This window comes from Cottoperca gobio, chromosome 5 (assembly GCF_900634415.1).
Source record: "Cottoperca gobio chromosome 5, fCotGob3.1, whole genome shotgun sequence".
Taxonomy (NCBI): Eukaryota; Metazoa; Chordata; class Actinopteri; order Perciformes; family Bovichtidae; genus Cottoperca; species Cottoperca gobio.
The window spans coordinates 3,050,018-3,067,500 of record NC_041359.1 but is presented as its reverse complement, the minus strand read 5'-3'; the positions used below and the strand labels follow the sequence as shown (position 1 = coordinate 3,067,500).

The 17,483-nt window shown below is 41.5% G+C and overlaps 3 protein-coding genes across 3 annotated transcripts in view; 1 reads left to right on the top strand and 2 right to left on the bottom strand.

The window, feature by feature from the left end:
• p3h1 (prolyl 3-hydroxylase 1) overlaps nucleotides 1–6,225 on the bottom strand; it is a 12,574-nt gene extending 6,349 nt beyond the window's left edge. Inside the window, exons 1-5 of the mRNA XM_029431740.1 lie at nucleotides 5,568–6,225; nucleotides 3,394–3,546; nucleotides 2,055–2,244; nucleotides 1,818–1,949; nucleotides 357–496 (exon numbers count right to left, since the gene is read on the bottom strand). Of these exons, the coding sequence (XP_029287600.1) occupies nucleotides 357–496; nucleotides 1,818–1,949; nucleotides 2,055–2,244; nucleotides 3,394–3,546; nucleotides 5,568–6,029 (1,077 nt within the window). The 5' untranslated portion in view covers nucleotides 6,030–6,225. The remainder of the gene's footprint in view (nucleotides 1–356; nucleotides 497–1,817; nucleotides 1,950–2,054; nucleotides 2,245–3,393; nucleotides 3,547–5,567) is intronic.
• Nucleotides 6,226–8,214: 1,989 nt separating this feature from the next.
• c5h1orf50 (chromosome 5 C1orf50 homolog) lies at nucleotides 8,215–11,684 on the top strand. The gene is made up of 5 exons (XM_029432165.1): nucleotides 8,215–8,376; nucleotides 8,916–9,031; nucleotides 9,156–9,242; nucleotides 10,006–10,137; nucleotides 10,591–11,684. The coding sequence occupies exons 1-5, from the start codon at nucleotides 8,328–8,330 to the stop codon at nucleotides 10,774–10,776; spliced, it is 570 nt and encodes a 189-aa protein (XP_029288025.1). The 5' UTR covers nucleotides 8,215–8,327; the 3' UTR covers nucleotides 10,777–11,684.
• An 84-nt stretch (nucleotides 11,685–11,768) lies between these two features.
• ap5b1 (adaptor related protein complex 5 subunit beta 1) lies at nucleotides 11,769–16,680 on the bottom strand. The gene is made up of 3 exons (XM_029432163.1): nucleotides 16,352–16,680; nucleotides 14,933–15,727; nucleotides 11,769–13,864 (listed from the first exon to the last, which is right to left on the bottom strand). Exons 1-3 carry the CDS (start codon nucleotides 16,487–16,489, stop codon nucleotides 11,948–11,950), a joined length of 2,850 nt encoding a protein of 949 aa, XP_029288023.1. The 5' UTR covers nucleotides 16,490–16,680; the 3' UTR covers nucleotides 11,769–11,947.
• Between the last annotated feature and the right edge of the window lie 803 nt (nucleotides 16,681–17,483).

Below are 17,483 nucleotides of genomic sequence, written 5' to 3'. Positions count from 1 at the left end.
GCACTCACTTCTCAGGTTTGAACACCATTGGAGTGTTTTTGTTCCAGATCTGAGCACGGGCAGGAAAGTGAGCAGTTGTGAAAGCCAGAAATGTCAGCATCATTCATGAACATTAGTAGAATATGGACATGTAGAGCCTGGGGCAGTAAAAGTCTTCCTTATTGCTTCTTTAAAAGGCACTAAACGTTTATGTGCTTCAGATTACCATCAACGTCTCTTTCGTGCCCTTGAGTACATTTGAGTGCTAATGGAGGCAATTTGTTTTTGTTGTGTGGGCTCAGATTCTGCTGATCATTGAGGATTAAGAGAACACACTGCTAAAAATAACTGTCCTCACAGGGTGCTTTGGACTGTACCTGTTTGGCTGATATAGTTCCTGCTTTGACTTCACCCAGCACGGCAGAATAATAAGCCAGGTTCTGCTTCATCACCTCATCGTCAGGGTGGAACAGGAGGAAGGTCTTGGCACACTCTATGGCCTGCTCGTACTTCTCACCTGGAGAGAGGGAACAGAAGGAGGGTTCAGGTCTCACATCTGCTATTCTACAGAAAAACTCTCATTTTTCTTAAAAAGAGGGGATGAGATGTGTGTATGTTGGGTTTTTGATGAGCTTTGTCAAGTCTGAGAAAATACCCCTGATGATTATCTCAGTTTGTTCTTGGAGACAAACGTCTGTGTTTAACACGGGAGGTGTGGAGTGTGAAAGATGTGGATGTTTACCAAGAAGGGAGGGTCTAACAGAGAGGTAGTGTTGCATTATGGGAAGTATAGGATCAAGGTTTTATGCAATTTGACTAGGATTTGATCCCAATAGTCGGGTCAATTTTGGATTCAGTTCAGTAAATATCCAGAGTTGCTAAAAGGGGAAGTAGCTGATTCTCAAGTCGAACATATCTCAGCCTCTGCTGCTTCAGACTATTCTTTTTTAAATCTGTCTCTAGGGAGTCCTCCAACTTTATAGAGGGGCACTGGAGAAACCCGTGAAATTAAAAATGACAAATGACGCAGTAAGAACTGCTAGATGTTGAACAGGAGATGGGAGCTGCCCTCTTGAGGGAGATTTACATTTAATAACTGTGATAATTCAATACATTTTATATTGCAAGTTTTCACATAAACCCCACCAAAGTCTTTTAGGGGTTAATGGCTCCTTAAGAGAAAATGAAGGAATGAAATATCCCTGCAGGCATTACAATGTGTGGTCTGGGATGAACCTTATAGTGGACTATTTATTATTAAAATGTGTATAGGTTAAGAGATGCCCTGGTTTAGCCAATCTGGTTGATGGTGCTTATATGTTTTATGGTTAGTTAGTTTCAAGTCTTTATAAAACAAGCACCATGAATTAAAAAAAAACATTAAACTCATAAAGAGATTTAGCTATTAGCTCATCTGCAGTCCCTGGGCAGGTTCACAGATAACAAACAGAGAATAAAACATTCATTTACATGCATCACCATTACATAGTGTCTATCACACTAACAATTATACAGACAGATCAAAGGGGACTCGTCTCCACCTTCTTCCTTGTTCCAGTGCTAAATGCTGATTGGTTGTTATGTAAATGGTCGACTGCTTTGTTTGGTGCAATGCAAGTTACCTTAAGGACATCCCCTGTTTGTATGATATCGAAGAGGCATCTATACAATGTAGTTTAACGCTGATGAATAACACAAAAAAAAGGAAACCGCACCAGTTTTTGTGCGTGATGCTGTAAATATCAAGTGTAGGGTTTCATTCTACTTTCATTACAGTCAAGGACATTGGATAAAGGCGTACTCTCCTCAGTAGAGGCTGACAAAGCTGTGGCGCTTACTGTTGTAGTAGGAGAACTGCAGGTAGTTGAAATGCGCGGGGAGGAAGTCCTCAAAAGGCTTGGCTTTGCCAGCACTTGAGGCCATCTCTACTGCGCAGTTCTGCTTACAGTTCAGTACCTGCATGTAGTGGTCTGACACAAACAAAACACAGTTACACAAAGAAAAATAATCAGCAAATGTTCAATTTTAATTTGAGTCTTTTCTGCCCCGAAAACCCAAAAAATATCCAGTCTCACCTGTCATGGTCTGGAACAGGTCAGCACTGTACTCCATGTAGTTGTAGCCGTCGTAGTTGTACGCTCCCTCGCACAGCACTCTGCACTCCTTATCGGCAGTGAAGTACTCATCTACTGCCACCTCGAAGTGATCAGCCGCCAGGCCGAATGAGTCATCGCTGTAGTAACTCTTCCCCAGCAGGAAGTCGGCCTGAGGAGAGAGAAAGGGGTTTAGGGTCACCATTGCAGAGGGGGTGCTCTGCAGTATAGTGTCCTTTCCAGCATATCTTAAAGATCTCATAGTACGTTATAAACCAACTAGAGCATTACGCTCCCAGACTGCAGGGTTACTTGTGGTTCTTAGTCTCTAAGAGTACAATGGGAGCCAGAGCCTTCAGCTATCAAGCTCCTCTCCAGTGGAACCAGCTTCCACTTTGTGTTCGGGAGGCAGACACACTCTCCACATTTAAGAGCAGACTAAAGACTTTCCTTTTTAATAAAGCTTATAGTTAGGGCTGGCTCAGGCTTGCCTTGGACCAGCCCCTAGTTATGCTGCTATAGGCTTAGACTGCCGGGGGACACCTCCCTGCTCTCCTCCTTCTCTTCCTCTCTCCTCCCCTCCCTCTCTTCTTCTCCCTCTCTATCTGTATGCATTTATGTAAATGTATGTTACTAACTCATCATCCGGGGTATCATCCCCGGAGTGTCTGTCTCTCATGTGGCAGGTTGCCACTGATAAAGTTTACGTCAGGATCAAGAATCGTGGCTGCGCCTGCTGCCCTGGTCCTGCTGGACACCCATGCCCTTTTTCTTTTTTTCGATCACACCATCACATTTCTGTCACATTGATGTCGTATTTGTACTATGTTGTTTATCCTGTACACACGACATCTATTACAGTCTGTCTGTCCTGGGAGAGGGATCCCTCCTCAGTTGCTCTCCCTGAGGTTTCTAACATTTTTCCCCCTTTAATTATGGGGTTTCTTTTAGGACGTTTTTCCTTGTGCAATGCGAGGGTCTAAGGACAGAGGGTGTCGTAACCTGTACAGTCTGTAAAGCACACTGAGACAAATGTATAATTTGTGATATTGGGCTGTATAAATAAATTTGATTTGATTTGATTATTAAAACGACTTCATCATCCCACAGGCCAAAAAAAAATTGTATAGCTTTATGAAAACTTAAAATTTGGCCAGTGGCAGCAACCACCATGTGAAAACATGTCAACAGATTTCTGAAATATACTAAAACCAAAAAGTAGTGAAATGTGAGCATATGAATGAACATTGTAGACAATCAGTATCCCTCTAACGACTGCCAATGAGGCCATAAACTCATCAGAGAAGGCGTTTGTTCTCACCATATGTGGCCTAGCCTCCAAATCTTTAAAATCCTCTGGCTGCACTCCGGCCATCATCTTGTAGTAATCCAGGTTCTGTTTCATCTCCATGTGATCTGGGTTGGCCAGGAAGAATGTGTTGGCCGCTGCCACCGCCTTGTCCAGCTTATTGATCTGAAAAAACACACACAGGGTTCAGCTCGTCCTCTCTGATTACAGGTGTGTTGGTCAGGACAGGACTGTTCACTGCTGCCGTGTTATAGTGTCTCCGTGCTTTTCAAACAGGGTTTAGTCTATCCAACACTTTATGTTAAGCAGCAATATTTTGCCTGTGTGGGGCAGAGGAACACACTATAAACACAACATGGAAAAGGTATCACTGTATAAGGTTGTAATGGCTAATGTGGTAAACAATAGATGCTTATTTACACATTAGCATTAATGTGGGGTCATGTTTCTGTCCACCTGGCAGAGGTGGGACAAGTTGTTGTTTTGTCACATGGAAGTCTCAAGTATTTGCACTCAAGTCCCGAGTCAATGCGTCTCAATCTGTCATTTTCACCTTGCACGTTTAGCACACTGCAATTACATATTTATTTTCACCACCGCATAGTTTTGTACGCAGACAAAATTATCTTTGGTATAATTGTTTCTGGGCACTGAGTAACGTAATGTTCTTCATGGTTCTTTAAATCTGGGGAATTAAGTGTCTATAATAATAACGAATAATCAGCATTAATGTTGTTGATTCAGGAAATTAAGGGAAATTATTTGAATTGTGGCACACTTATTCAATCTATACTTCTTCATCTTTGGGCTTGGGGGAAGATATCAAGTTAATGAAAAACTTGTACGGACGAGCGTGAGACTGATTAAGCGGAAGTGTTTTAAATAGTGAGGTTTTAAGTAAAATGCATGTGTTTGGGAAGAAGAGAGCACACGACTGGATAGATGAGACTTGATTATACTGCACGAGTTGTGTGAGTTTGATAACGGATGTTTTTATAAAGTTTATCTGTTGGTAAACACATTTACTTCAATTCAGAAATACTTTTTTTGTTCACAGTGGAGGCATGCGAGAAAAACAAAGTTTTCTTCAATAATTCAAGGTAACACTGGGTGAGTACTTGATATACTAATGGTCTTTTTTTTGGGTGAAGTATTCCTTTAAATAATTTGGTTATATTGAGCTCTAACAGCGACCTGCAGGAATAGTACACATACGTCCTTCTACATAATTCAAAGCATCACCCGCCTGTCTCTGTAATTACAGCGGCCTGTAATTAAAACAAACTGTAGTAGAAGTAGCATTGTCAGATCAGTGACCAGGTTCAGAGCTGCATTTAAATGGAACTGATGATAAACAAGAGTTTTGGCTCCCTACCATGTTATTATCAAAATTTGGAAAGTCAGAAATCTGAGCAGGCAGCTTGGTTGGAAGGTGGAGTCAGCTGATCTATGAAGATGTAAATATGTTGTTGTCCTTTTCAGCTTTTTTACTAAATCCTGCAATGCCGGGGGAATTATGATAGTTATAAAAATACACAGTGGTTATATGTGAGATTATTTCTGACACTTTGCACATAATTTAATGGCAGATTACAACTCTGCACCTTCTTTTTTGATTATGTTTCTGCTTTCAAGTCCTGTATGAGAGTAGTATTTTCGCCTATACAGATAACAATCCAAGAAAACAACAATATTGTATGTTATATAACAAACTGTCTACGTTTCACTTTACAACTAAAAGTACTCCAATGTGCCAACACGGCACTGTTTAACACTGTGTCTTTGGTCAGTGTGAGTTTCTCAGCAGCATTTGAAAGCAGCACTTTGGGCCTTTAAACCACTGGATCCCAAACGATCTGCGTCGTAACGTCAGACTCCACAGAAGCTGACTCCACCTTAAGACGTGGCATGGCTGTCTTGGTTTTTTTTTGGGGGGGGGGGGGGTTGGGGGTATTTACAGTATCCAACTGCACTTCAGCTCTGAGTGAAAGCTTGAACGGCATCTCAACTCAAACGTGTTTAAGCAGTTCACTTTGTTTTGGGCCTGCGTGTTTGCTGTGAACTTACACTGGCAAACCGGTAACGTTACATGTGTTATGTGTGATGCATTTTACAATAGGAGCACTGAAGTAGTCACCGGCTTCATCCTTGTAGCTCGTTAGCTACTGTACTTAGCTAACTTATACCTTAAAATATGCGACTTGCAGGTAATTATACGGGGTCCTCTTGTTGAACTCCAGCGTCACTTCTTCGGTGACTTGGTGCAGAGTGGGTGAACCCAGTTTGTCCATCTCGCAGGAGTTCACACAGTCGACCCGTTTCAGGATTTTCTGGAAGAAGCCCAGGTCCTCCAAAGACCCGGCCCCCGGTATGGGAATTTCCAAGCCAGACTGACTATCACCGAAAGCGGTCTGGTTGGCGCAGCTCAGCCGGCACTGAGCCTTCACACTGCGGACCGTAGCTTTGTTCCTGAGCGCCTTCTCCATGTTCAGGATGACAGTCAACCAGTCCCCCTTATTGTAGGCTTCCACCGCCGTGTCGAAGAGCAAGTCATAGGGCTCCAAAACGAAATGACTGCTCAGATCAGTGTTCGAAGTGCACAGTGGAATAATAAGGCAGAAAAATATTAGCGCATAACGGAGCTCCATGGTGCTAAAATGTCAGGGCTCTGCAAAGGGGCAGGAGCCTGGACCAGAGAGAAGACAGCCGGCAGAGAGAGGAGGTTTGACTTTGTTTCTCCGACAGTAACTTGTCTGGAGGCGGGGTCTGCAAAGTTGACCCCCCCTCCCCTTTAACATTATAATAGTGCCATGTAGGACCATAGACTGTATACAATAGTGTAGGACTCATACAATATATGTTAAGATTTACAATGTGCAAGGAAAAAAGCTAAAATAAATGAAGACTGACTTTAGTGTAGAATACTGTACCATGTTCATATCAGCTGAACTAAACATCACCTTGAATCCAGGCAAAATCATCATCATCATTATCATCATTGTCATCTCCAAGACCAAGTCCCTCGTTTTTACTGTCTTCCTAATGTTATTTCCTAGTAAAATAAAGTTTTTTTTGTTGTTTTTTTTAGGAAAAATGGTCTGTTTATTGTTAGTCCACACAGGAAACTGTGTCACTAGTTTTGAGCTTCTGTGTCAAGAGATGTGATCTCATATAGAATATTATAACCCTAACACGTCTAACTCACAATGAGAGCAGAACAAACTCCAGTGGATTTCACCTGGAAATGTTGAACCAGTGAGACCCTGCCTGCTATAAGTAACGTAAGTATCCTTCTACGGCTTCCAGGTGCACACAAACATAAGTGTTACATAGATATGACTCTGACATGAAAATGTAATTTTGGCAAATTCCAGTTCTCAAATGCACAGAATCTGCAAAATCATTCAGCGAAAAAGTAACTTATTATCATATTTTGCACTGTATGAAGAATATAGTCTCATGTTATGATTTTATTTCCTCAGTATTACGACATAGTAACTTAGCTTGATTATGTTTCATAAAAGCAAGTATCTTGTTATAACAATTCAAGTCTAAGCTAAAGACCCACTTCTTGACTCAAACCACTTCACTTTTATCATGCACAAATGAAAAAAACAACAACTATTTCAAAAGAGATGACTAACATGTTAAGGATTTATCAAATCATTTTCATATTTATTAGACCATTCAGAATCTACAGTTTCATACTAAGCAAACTTTACTGATAGAATCTTTTTCTCATTAAAACAGCGTATACAAATGTGTTGTTATAATGAATAACATTCATCTAACAAGAATAGTTGATTGTTTTTATGAGATGAGTTGTTAGAAATAGCTATGTTTTTTGTTATTATATAATAAGCGGGTATATCATATTATTGTGAAAAATGGAAGTATCTCGTAAATAAGAAAGTAAATGATATAACAAATGTTATAAATAAGCAGATGTATTTTCTCATCAATAGCCTACACAAGAGCAATTTACTTATGATGTTATAGACTGTGATGCATGTAGATTAAACTATCCAACAGTAGGCTATATAAATAAGTTAAAAATACAAACGTGAACATCTACAGCAGTATAATGCAACATATTAACGCAGCAGTAATATTAATCCAAAAACATCATATATAACAGTAAAACACTGACTGGGAACATTTTACTGCACAATCAATACTACTTTAGATACTTTAAGTATAGTATTATAGTAAGTATTTCAGTGATAGCTACTTTTACTTAAGTAAAGTATTCTTACACGACTATATTCGCTGTTGCCATCAAAAGAAATATATGTATATTTAGAAAATGAGAAAACAAATGTTCCTACCACGTTTGTCCTAAATAAAACTTGTGTAATTTTGCACGCAATGGATTATGGGCAAAATCATGTAAGGAAATGGCAAAAAAAAACAAGACAAGACTATTGTAATATTCTTAGGTCTAGTATATCCTATACCTCTGTTGTTTTATACAAGGTATAATGTGTAGCTGTTGATATGACAAATGTATCCCAGCAACTATTTTTACTCTACGATATTCAGACTTCTGCTTGTTTGGTTTCTCATCAGTGACATATCTACTCTTGTTTAAATGTTCTGCGGCGAGACTGGGCTTGTTTTCACATTCCTGAAAACAAATCCAAGTATTATGAGAATAGTATATATAAAATTGTATTACATTACAATTTAAAGTGGGACGAAGGTTGATTTTTTAAATATGAATTTATAATAATTTAAAATATCTAATAAATCTTTTTATTTCGAAGTATTTTATACAGGCACAGATTAGGACTACCATTATAGGCAAATCTGGGCGGAGATTTAGGACCCCGCGAAGATTCTGGTATTTTTGGTCAAATATTAGGTGGTTACAAAACCAGCATGAGAGGATATATATAGTAAAATCACGACACAGTAGTTTGTAGTAAAAACTGAAAGAAGACAACATGGACAGGACGGTCAGCCTTCCCAACCAGCCCGACAAAACCATCAGAGGTAACAGAAACTTCAGAAACCGAGCAGTCTCAAAAGTGTTTTAGTTGTCTTACAGCACACACTGTCAATGTTATATAAGGTTATATGTGTTTAAAAGTATATACAGTTATCTTAGCGCACAGTAAATCAGTGTGTCGTAAGCACCTGTGGTTGAACGACCAACGTTATTGCTGTAAGATAATACTATATATGTGTTCTGCATTTAACTGAACACGTTAGTAGAATACAATTAACCCCAGTTAAAATGACTCTGGTGAAGAGTTTCGCGTGAATTACTATATTATTACAGTCGTTGCCCGGGTTAGCCACTCTGTCTGTTCACCAGAAACCTTCTTGTTTAAACCGGTGACACTGCAGGTGAACGATATGCTGGTGGCTCGTGCTAATATTTAACCCTGGTCATTACTGTACATTACTATCCCGTGTACATGAATATTAGTTTATAAGTGATGGTGGTAGCAGCTGTTGTGATAGTACAGCTGCTACTGTCACAGTGATAGTAACAATAGTGACATAACCTTCTCGTGTGGTTTCTGCAGTGACTCTGGTTGAGAGCAGCAGCACCCCCAGCGGGCTGGAACTGGTCAGTTCCTACCAGACCCACAGAGTGGGAGACCCCATGGACCTGGTGGCCCTGGCATCACAAGTACAAAAGGTATCGACTATGATTTTATTTAATTTTTTAATTCTAATTATAGTAACGGTTGAGTTATACACAGCAAGCAACACCTCTTGTCGTGGATACTAACAGTCCTGAAAATATTGTTACTTGTTTTCAGGGAGATGATTTCATTAAAGCCAACGCTTGCAGCAAACTGACAGTCATTGCTGACCAGATCAGATACTTACAGGAACAGGCGAGAAAGGTACGCAGAAAAAACACTTGTGCACACAATGAATAGGATGTTGTTATAAATATGGCAGCGATACACGAAAGTTACTTTTACTTTTACTGTTAGTTATTTGTATGGAGTCATCGGAGTGCCATGTAAAAGAAAATAAAGGTGGAAATATAAAGGGGTATAAAAAGTATATTATAAAGAGAAAAAAATGAATGACTCGAAATGTGGTATTATAAAGGCAAATAACAAAATATATAAGATTATAAGCATTTTCATTTCTTATTTTTCTATCATTTTTAAAATGTATTTATATATATATATCTTTAATACATATTTATTTTTGCATATCCATTACTTTCCATTATTTTCCTTTATTTCCCTTTTTCCAAATATTTAGTTTACTTTTTAGTCTTTTATTTATTTCTCTTCTTACATCCACATTTTTTATTACTACATATCTTTTACTTCTTCTTCTTTATATTCCAACATTTATTTTCTTATTTTTTTTACAGATTTGTTTTTTATGGCACTCCTGTGATCTTTGCAAGTTTTAAACCAAAATGTATTTTTGTGACCTGTTACATGACCAGATCCCAAAGTGCTCATGCTCATGTGATCGCAAGGTGATCTTTAGATCTGATATTATTTATCAGCTTATTTGCAAATGGGACAGAAGTACAAAGAAATAAAAGTAATAAAAAGAATCATGCTGGTATTTGAGTCTGTCAGATAACAAAAGACAAGACGTGCTTTCAGTCCAGTCCAAATATATTTCTTGTCTTTCTAGGTTTTAGAAGATGCCAAAAGAGATGCTGACCTCCACCATGCTGCATGTAACATTGTGAAAAAAGCAGGCAACATGTATTTCCTCTACCAGCGATCATCTGGACAGAGATACTTCTCCATCATCTCCCCTAAGGTCTGCACTATACTGATACTCATAGAATGATCAGCTTGCTTCGGTGTCACCCTGCAGGACACAAAGTGATACAGCAGAAACTGTTGCTTAACTTCCACAGAGAGGAAAACATGTGAATGTCTAACCAAACACCTGCAAGCTTGTATGTAATGGGGACATGTTGATATGTTTGGGGTTCAAAGTTCATGTAAACCAAAAGGGAGCTGATAGTGAGCAGGCGGCCGACACACAGGCAGTTTAGGTTGGATTCTTCTGGTTGCAGTTTTATCTGCATGTTTTTCAGGTACGGACAGGGTTTCCAGCGGTCATGGAATTTATGTAATGCCACTGAGCTAAACCCAGAAAACAAATGCTTATTCTTTAAATGATTTTATAGAATAAAAAAAGTTTTGACTTCTGACTAAGTGCATCATGCCTCACCACAGCATACTTTCTTTGTCTTCTCCTCTGAAGGAATGGGGTCCAAGTTGCCCACATACGTTTGTCGGTGCATTCAAACTTCAACATGACATGTCCTGGACGCCCGTGGACGAGGTGGAGAAGAGGGATGCAGAGATCGCCATCATGGGCAAACTCCTCAGCCAGCAGACCGACTTACCGCCTTACACAGAACCCAACTTCAAGGGCCTCACTGATTAAAGGACTGCTGAACTGGACTGGAGTTTGAAAAGGACACACGGTGGATGCTAACTGTAGTCTTAATGGACATGCATTGTAAAAATCCATGCATGGATTGGAATGGATGAGATCAATGCACCCGTCAGTGTTTTGGTTACTTTCAAGTGCACAATGCATTACTACAACTCTTTGGTTTTATACACATCAATTGCTGATGTTGAACCAGTTGCAACCTCAGGGATGTTTTTTTCTGAAATGAAATGTATACAACTGGGCTAAACTTGCAAGACTGTGCATGGACACATTTTCATCAAACCTGTTTCACGGACATTTAGTTGGTTCTCACTGACACTCATCAGGATGAGATGTAAAGCTGCCCTGCTGTTTATATTCAGGGTTACTCACCAGAACACATTGTGTGTATCTGGGAGGCTGAACAAACATGATCAACACATTTACTGAATAGCTTTAGACCAGCAGAACAGCAGGATGTGACTCATGTGCACAGCTGCAACGATAAGTCGATCAAGGGAAAAATAATTGCAACTACTCCGATCATCGAGTAAGGTAGATGTTGTCTTCAGCCTTTCAAATAGATTTCCTGTTTTCTCTTTTTATATCATGTTAAAGTGAATACCTTTCAGTTTAAAAGACTCCAACTTATTTTAAATTCTTATTTTCTGACATTTTACAGACCAAAACTATTTATCTAGAAAATAAATCATCTGCAAGTTAATCGATATTGAAACATCGATCAAACCCTAATCGTGTGTATGATTAAAACAAACACTTCACAGGGTACCTTTAAAGTCTTACATGGAGTTTTGTGCATCCATTCCAACTTTGATTTTGTATGGCCTTTTATTTAGGAGAGAAATACATATAATAATAATAATAATAATAATACAAATAAATCCTGTTCAACTCAAGTAAATGATACATGTTGTCTTTTATTTACACACTGTAACTAATGAGGTTGTTTTGACTGTTTTTGGTAAATAAATTACAAAATATTTGACACATTTGCTTTATTCCAGGTCAACACAATTAAAGTGCAATAACTATTTTACTTCAGCAATTTAATTTCACATACAATTTGAGTTATTAAAGCGCTGACAACTGCAATGATTTTGTTAAAAATCAGCTTAAAAAAAAATAAAAACAAGCGAGTAAGGTGCATCACAATCATACGTCAAGTGTCTTCCTGTGAGGATGTGATTGCCAGTAAATAAGAACTTATGTGCGGCAGAAGCTGCCAGTTATCTGTGGCGATGTCGAAGTGCACAGGATCCTCCGACCTGATCCTCAGCAGCAGGTGAGACTGTGGCGGGAGGAAGAAAAGCACTTTGAATTCTTCTTTAGCGGACACATCTGATATAAGGTAGGGGAGGAAGTGTTTCTCCACCAAGCCAGTCAGAGCTGCCTCCTTCAGCTGGCAGCAGAACAGGCTGGTAGCTCCGCCTGCCAGGTCCTCTCCGCCATCAGAGTTCATTTCATCCCATAAACCCTCGAACAAGCTCAGTCTGCGGCCTCGTCCCCAGGCCGGTGGAGCGGGCAGAGGCAGAAAGGCCTGCTGGAACGCCACGTGGATGTGTGGCAGCTCGGTGAGCCAGGAGAGGCCGTCCTGGGTGGTGAAGATGGCGCTGGCGTGGAGGGTGGTGGGGTAGGGCCGTCTGGGCTTAAGTCTCAGCCTAACGTTGGGTGACGTTCTCTCTCTGAACAGACACGGGACACTGATGTCGCTCAGTTCTTCGTAGTGGTCGTCTGTGAGGTTGAAGTGGAGGCGGATGCTGAAGAGCTGATCAAAGTGGGAGTCAGTCGCTTCAATATGAGTGAGCTGGTAGTTTAAAGTGATTTCTGAGGCAAAGCCAGGGACGTCAAACTGAGCTCTGTAAACGTCCAGTGCTGCATTCGCCTCTCCTGGGCCGGTCTCATTCTGCTTTAGGTCCCTTTCAGTTTGTGTTTCTTCTTGTGGCTCAGGACCGGCCTCACTCAGCCTGAATATGGTTTTCTCTGTCTGGTGAATGGTCAGCATGCTCGTCAGTCCCTCGCTCTCAGCCACGATGCAGGACAGTGATCGCTTCTTGACCTGCCGCCCTCCCTCGGTAGAACCCTGCGCCAAAACCCCGGCCAGCTTCTCCCTGGACAGCGTGGTGAGGAGGGTGTAGTAGAGGCGGGCGTGGTCCTGGATGTCTGTGTCTCCATAGCGGCAGGTGAGATGCTGCAGCACGTCAGCCAGAGGGATGAGCAGCGAGTCCAGGCTAGGGTGGACGAGGAGGCGGCGGCAAACCCCCAGCAGGCTGTTCCCCAGACGCCAGTCGCCGCTCACGCACAGAGAGGAGGAAGACGGAGTGATGACGCTGGACAGGAAGCTGAGGGTGCTCTGCTGCTGGATTTCTCCTTCCTCCGCCACTCTTGCCAGCATCTTGAGGTGCCATCTCAGGTCTTGTAAGGTGAGCTGGGCGAGCGGGGCCTCAGTGACGAATCCCTGGAGCGCCTTCAGGAACACCACAGCCCAGTGGGACTCAGTCAGCTTGTCCTGGGTGTGGTCGGCCAGGTTGATGAAGTGTGGAGCCAGGTGTGTGTGGCGGAGGTAGAGCTTACACAGCTTCTCAATCAGGCTGAGAAAGTAGCGCTCCACGTGGCAGAAGTGAAAAAGGAAGAGGTAGGCGGCTCTGAAGAAGGTGACGACAATCTCTCGGCTGCCTCCGTTTTCCACGATGTGCAGCAGCGAGGTGAGGTGTTCGTAGAGGTAGGCCAGCCCCCTGCTCTCCTCTCCCTCCTCCCCCTCCTCCAGGTAGACCAGAGACAGCATGTTGAGTCGGGCCAGCATGGTGGCGCTGTCGTTGAACACCGTGGGTACTAGAGCCGAGGCTAGCCGCGGAGTCAGCAGCACAGGGAGGGCCTCGTCCCCATCGCCAAAGCCGATTGGCCGGTTCTCAGGAAAGTGCAGGATACAGTCCATGTAGAAAAGCTTCTCGGGTGTACTCAGCAGAGGATGCTGGCAGAGCACGACCAGCCGCTGGAGGATGAAGGCTTCGTCTTCGGCGCTGAACAAGCTGTCTGTGAACGCACACTTCATCAGCAGAGTGGTGTGAAGGAGGCAAACCTGGAACGAGAGTTTCTGTGTGTCATCAATTCTCATTATGTCAAAACCTGAAGCTGCTCATGTGCAGAAACAATCCCAATGTTTTTGTGGTATCGATCTTTGTTATTTAGTTTATTATTAAGGCTGAACAAGTTTGACAAAATATGTAATGTGATTATTTGGACTGATATGATTTGTGATATTGGAAGGAATCATCATTTTTGCATCGTTATTCTTATTGCAAAATATATTTTCAAAAATCATAGTGTGATTATTGCTAGGGTCTGTAGCAAACCACAATGTGTTCCTTAGGCTGTAGGATATGATGTGTAGGCACCACAATATTCTATTTAAAATGTTATGACACATTTTGCCTTCAAACTAATATGAAATTAGTTGAAATTTGAAAATTTCGATGAATGTTCGATTAATTCTTCAGCCCTATTTATTATCCTTTCAGAAATGTCTTGTGTCCGTGGCAGCCGTCAGATAAATGAAGCACATAAAGACAAAACAACAGACACCAATCTAACTCATCAAGAAAGCCAATAAACTTATATCCCATAATACTTTCTAATCCCTTTCTCTTGTATTTACATTCTGTATAGTTATAGTACTAGAGTCAGCCACACACACAGGAGTCACAGGGAACATATTCATCATGTCATCTGATTGATGGAGCTGTGTCACTGCTAATGGCTTTTACTGTGACGCAGGGTTAGGGTTAGAAAACTAAAACTTTTTAACCACCAGCAACGTGTTTTTTTCTGAGACTGTCATGGTTCCTCAGAATACTCCACAGAGCTCGCTGTGGACAGTTTCCAGTGGAACTACTTTCTATTGAAGAAATAGTCCCTATTAGAATTGTTGCATGTGAACTGCAGATTATGTGCAGTAATGGGGACACTGTTCTTTTGTTAATGTAATTGTACAATGCTACATATTATAGTAGGTTGGAGACAGAAATATAAATATTACTCGAGATAAGTGAACAGACCATTTTAAGACCAAAAAAATGCTCGTAAACAGCAACAAGTAAGTAAACTCCGTCAGAAAAACCTCGACTACTTAATTACATTTGACACAAACCTCGCTGGTGCCCAACAGTCGCAGCAGCTGAGCTCTGAATACAGCTGGAGAGACACCAGGCACCATGGCAACCACCTCTGTCACTCTATGTAGCAGCGCAGCCTGACACAGAGGCGTGAGGAGGTAGGACTCCTCCAGGAGGGAGGACAGCACGGAACGCAACTCCTTACAGTCAGGCCCAGTCTGCAGGGTCGGCACTGTGCCCATGGGCCCCAGGATAAGAGAGGACAGTATGGCTGAGTCTGTGTTATTCATCAAGCCCGAGTCCAGCTCTGCCTCCCATGCACCTGATGTGTTGCCTCCCAGAAGAGCCTTAAGATGCTCAGCACCGGCTCCTATTTCCTGGGTGAGCTGATAGACTGCGTTTCTTAACACCAGAATATGGAGCCCTGCATAGGCCTGGTGGAGCCGGGAGGTTTCTTGCTGCCGGAGCCCACCTACGAGCTCGAGGCACTGGGAGAGAAGGCCTGGAGAGCAGGCCTCCAGCTCCCGCAGGCAGTCACAGGCTGTGGCCCGTAAAGAGCGAAGAGAGCTGTCACCATGAAGGTCACTGGTGTCCTGGGCTATCTGAAGAAGCAGGTCCAGGAAGTCTTGAGATGCACGGGAGCGGCTGCTCACGCAGGAGGTGCAGACTAGCACAGAAGTGAGGGCCAGGAGGAGGTGACAACGAAACTGGACAGACTTGGGAGGACACTGGACAAACACTGACATGAGCTCCAGGGCTGTCTCCTCACCCACTGAGTCTGAGAGGCACAGCAGAGTCGGGTACTCGCATAGTGGAGACAACAGGAGGACCTGAGGGGGGTGAAATGTAAGAATTATGGAGACATCAAAGTTCAGTACTTGAGACCAGAAACACTGATTGGGGTTACATTACATTACATTACATTTAGCTGACGCTTTTGTCCAAAGCGACTTACAAAAAGTGCAAACAATCATGAGGATACAACTCCGAACAGCAAGAATCTTGCGAGTACATTAGCTTCAAATAGGTGAAATCCTTTTACACTTTAGCAAACAACAGTCTAGTAGAAGATCCTCCAAGATGCAGAAGCACTCCGATTACATTACACATACAACTGGAAAACACCAAAGATAACACCAAGTACTTAATGCAAGTAATTACATAAACACACACTTAAAAATACAAATCAAGCAAGTATGAATACCGCTTCTTCGTTAAATACTTTGGAAGCAGGTGTGCAAGTGTGTCATGTGTTACTGCTGCCAATTACTCAATGTATAGTCATTATTTTAGAAAACAGTGAAACATGTCCCAACGACTAAATCAAATTAAATAGAAGAAACCGTGGTTTGGGATTATGTTGAGACTGCAACATGCCAAACTCCATTTTAAAAATTCTGGCAATTAAGTGTGGCCGGGTGTAACGTTACACATGTTGTAGAATAACGGTTTACCTTGACACTGTAACTGGCTCTGTCATCTCGGAGCTCATGGAGCAGCTCTGCGAGGAAAGCCTCAGCTGTTGTCCCGGAGAGGAAGCGAGACGGGCTGCGGTAGAAAGCAGAGATCCTGTCGGCCCAGTTCTCCGCCATTATCGCTCAAATCCCAAATCTTGTCGACGTGCAAATGATCAGGTCAATAACTGTGTTCAAACCAGTCATTTCACACGGTAAACTTTACAATGAAAAACAAAGTTCTCCTCACTGACATCCAGCATCGACCGGTGAGTTCCGTGTTGTGTCACGTGAACATTTAACACTCGCAGCGTTACATCAGCGCCCCCTGCAGCTTCGGAGTGTGGACTGCCCAACCGCAGGCATGACATTTAACTTGTAAAGCAGCTAGAAGAAGTAAAACATTTGAAAGAAGTTCAAAACAAAAGGCTTTCACAAGAGCCTCTCTGCAATAACCATGCTTTTTAAGAACTACATTATTACGTATTGAAATGACTCCTTTCCTGGAGCCAGTTTATTCATAGATGAATTAAACATGCTTTTCACGCCATAAAAACAGATCATTCTGTGTACTCTTCTAACGGGAATTGGCGTTGGTCCCTTCAGTTCTTTTTTCTCCCATGTCTGATAGAAAATGATATGGTTATTACTCATCCCAATATGATCACTGCAAAAAGGTTTCAATTATCTTAATGATTCTATCCCTGTAGCCACTATCTTACAAAATGTATTAAGACCATAGATTCTACATGTGTTTTTTTGCAAGGACAGAAGTTAATATCTATCTGCAAATACAGAATACAGAATTTTCTGATTTAAATGGTAAAGTGTGTTGCGTGGTTTATTTGACCACAGTAGGAATGATGAGAACAAATTCTACCAGATGCATTTTATTATAATTGCTATGGTCACTATAATCTAATTAATGGAATTAAATATTATATGTATCTTGTTGTTGACACTTTAAGCAGAAGGGCTGCAAAAACATGTGTAATATGGTGTATTTACTTTGTGCAGTTGTTTATTTACATAACTAGAACAATAAAAAAACAGCTGCTGTTTAATGTTCTGTATAGTATATGTTGTTGAATACTTTTGTTGTTGTTTTGTATTCATAAATACATTTTGTTTC

What these genes read in the sequence shown, in the direction of transcription:
- c5h1orf50 (XM_029432165.1), top strand. Translation starts at nt 8,328, where the DNA reads ATGGACAGGACGGTCAGCCTTCCCAACCAGCCCGACAAAACCATCAGA. An exon ending in TGGCATCACAAGTACAAAAG is followed by an intron (nt 9,032 to 9,155) that starts GTATCGACTATG and finishes ACTTGTTTTCAG; the next exon opens with GGAGATGATTTCATTAAAGC. An exon ending in TACAGGAACAGGCGAGAAAG is followed by an intron (nt 9,243 to 10,005) that starts GTACGCAGAAAA and finishes TTGTCTTTCTAG; the next exon opens with GTTTTAGAAGATGCCAAAAG.
- ap5b1 (XM_029432163.1), bottom strand. Translation starts at nt 16,489, where the DNA reads ATGGCGGAGAACTGGGCCGACAGGATCTCTGCTTTCTACCGCAGCCCG. An exon ending in GAGCCAGTTACAGTGTCAAG is followed by an intron (nt 15,728 to 16,351) that starts GTAAACCGTTAT and finishes CACCCCCCTCAG; the next exon opens with GTCCTCCTGTTGTCTCCACT. An exon ending in GACTGTTGGGCACCAGCGAG is followed by an intron (nt 13,865 to 14,932) that starts GTTTGTGTCAAA and finishes CTCTCGTTCCAG; the next exon opens with GTTTGCCTCCTTCACACCAC.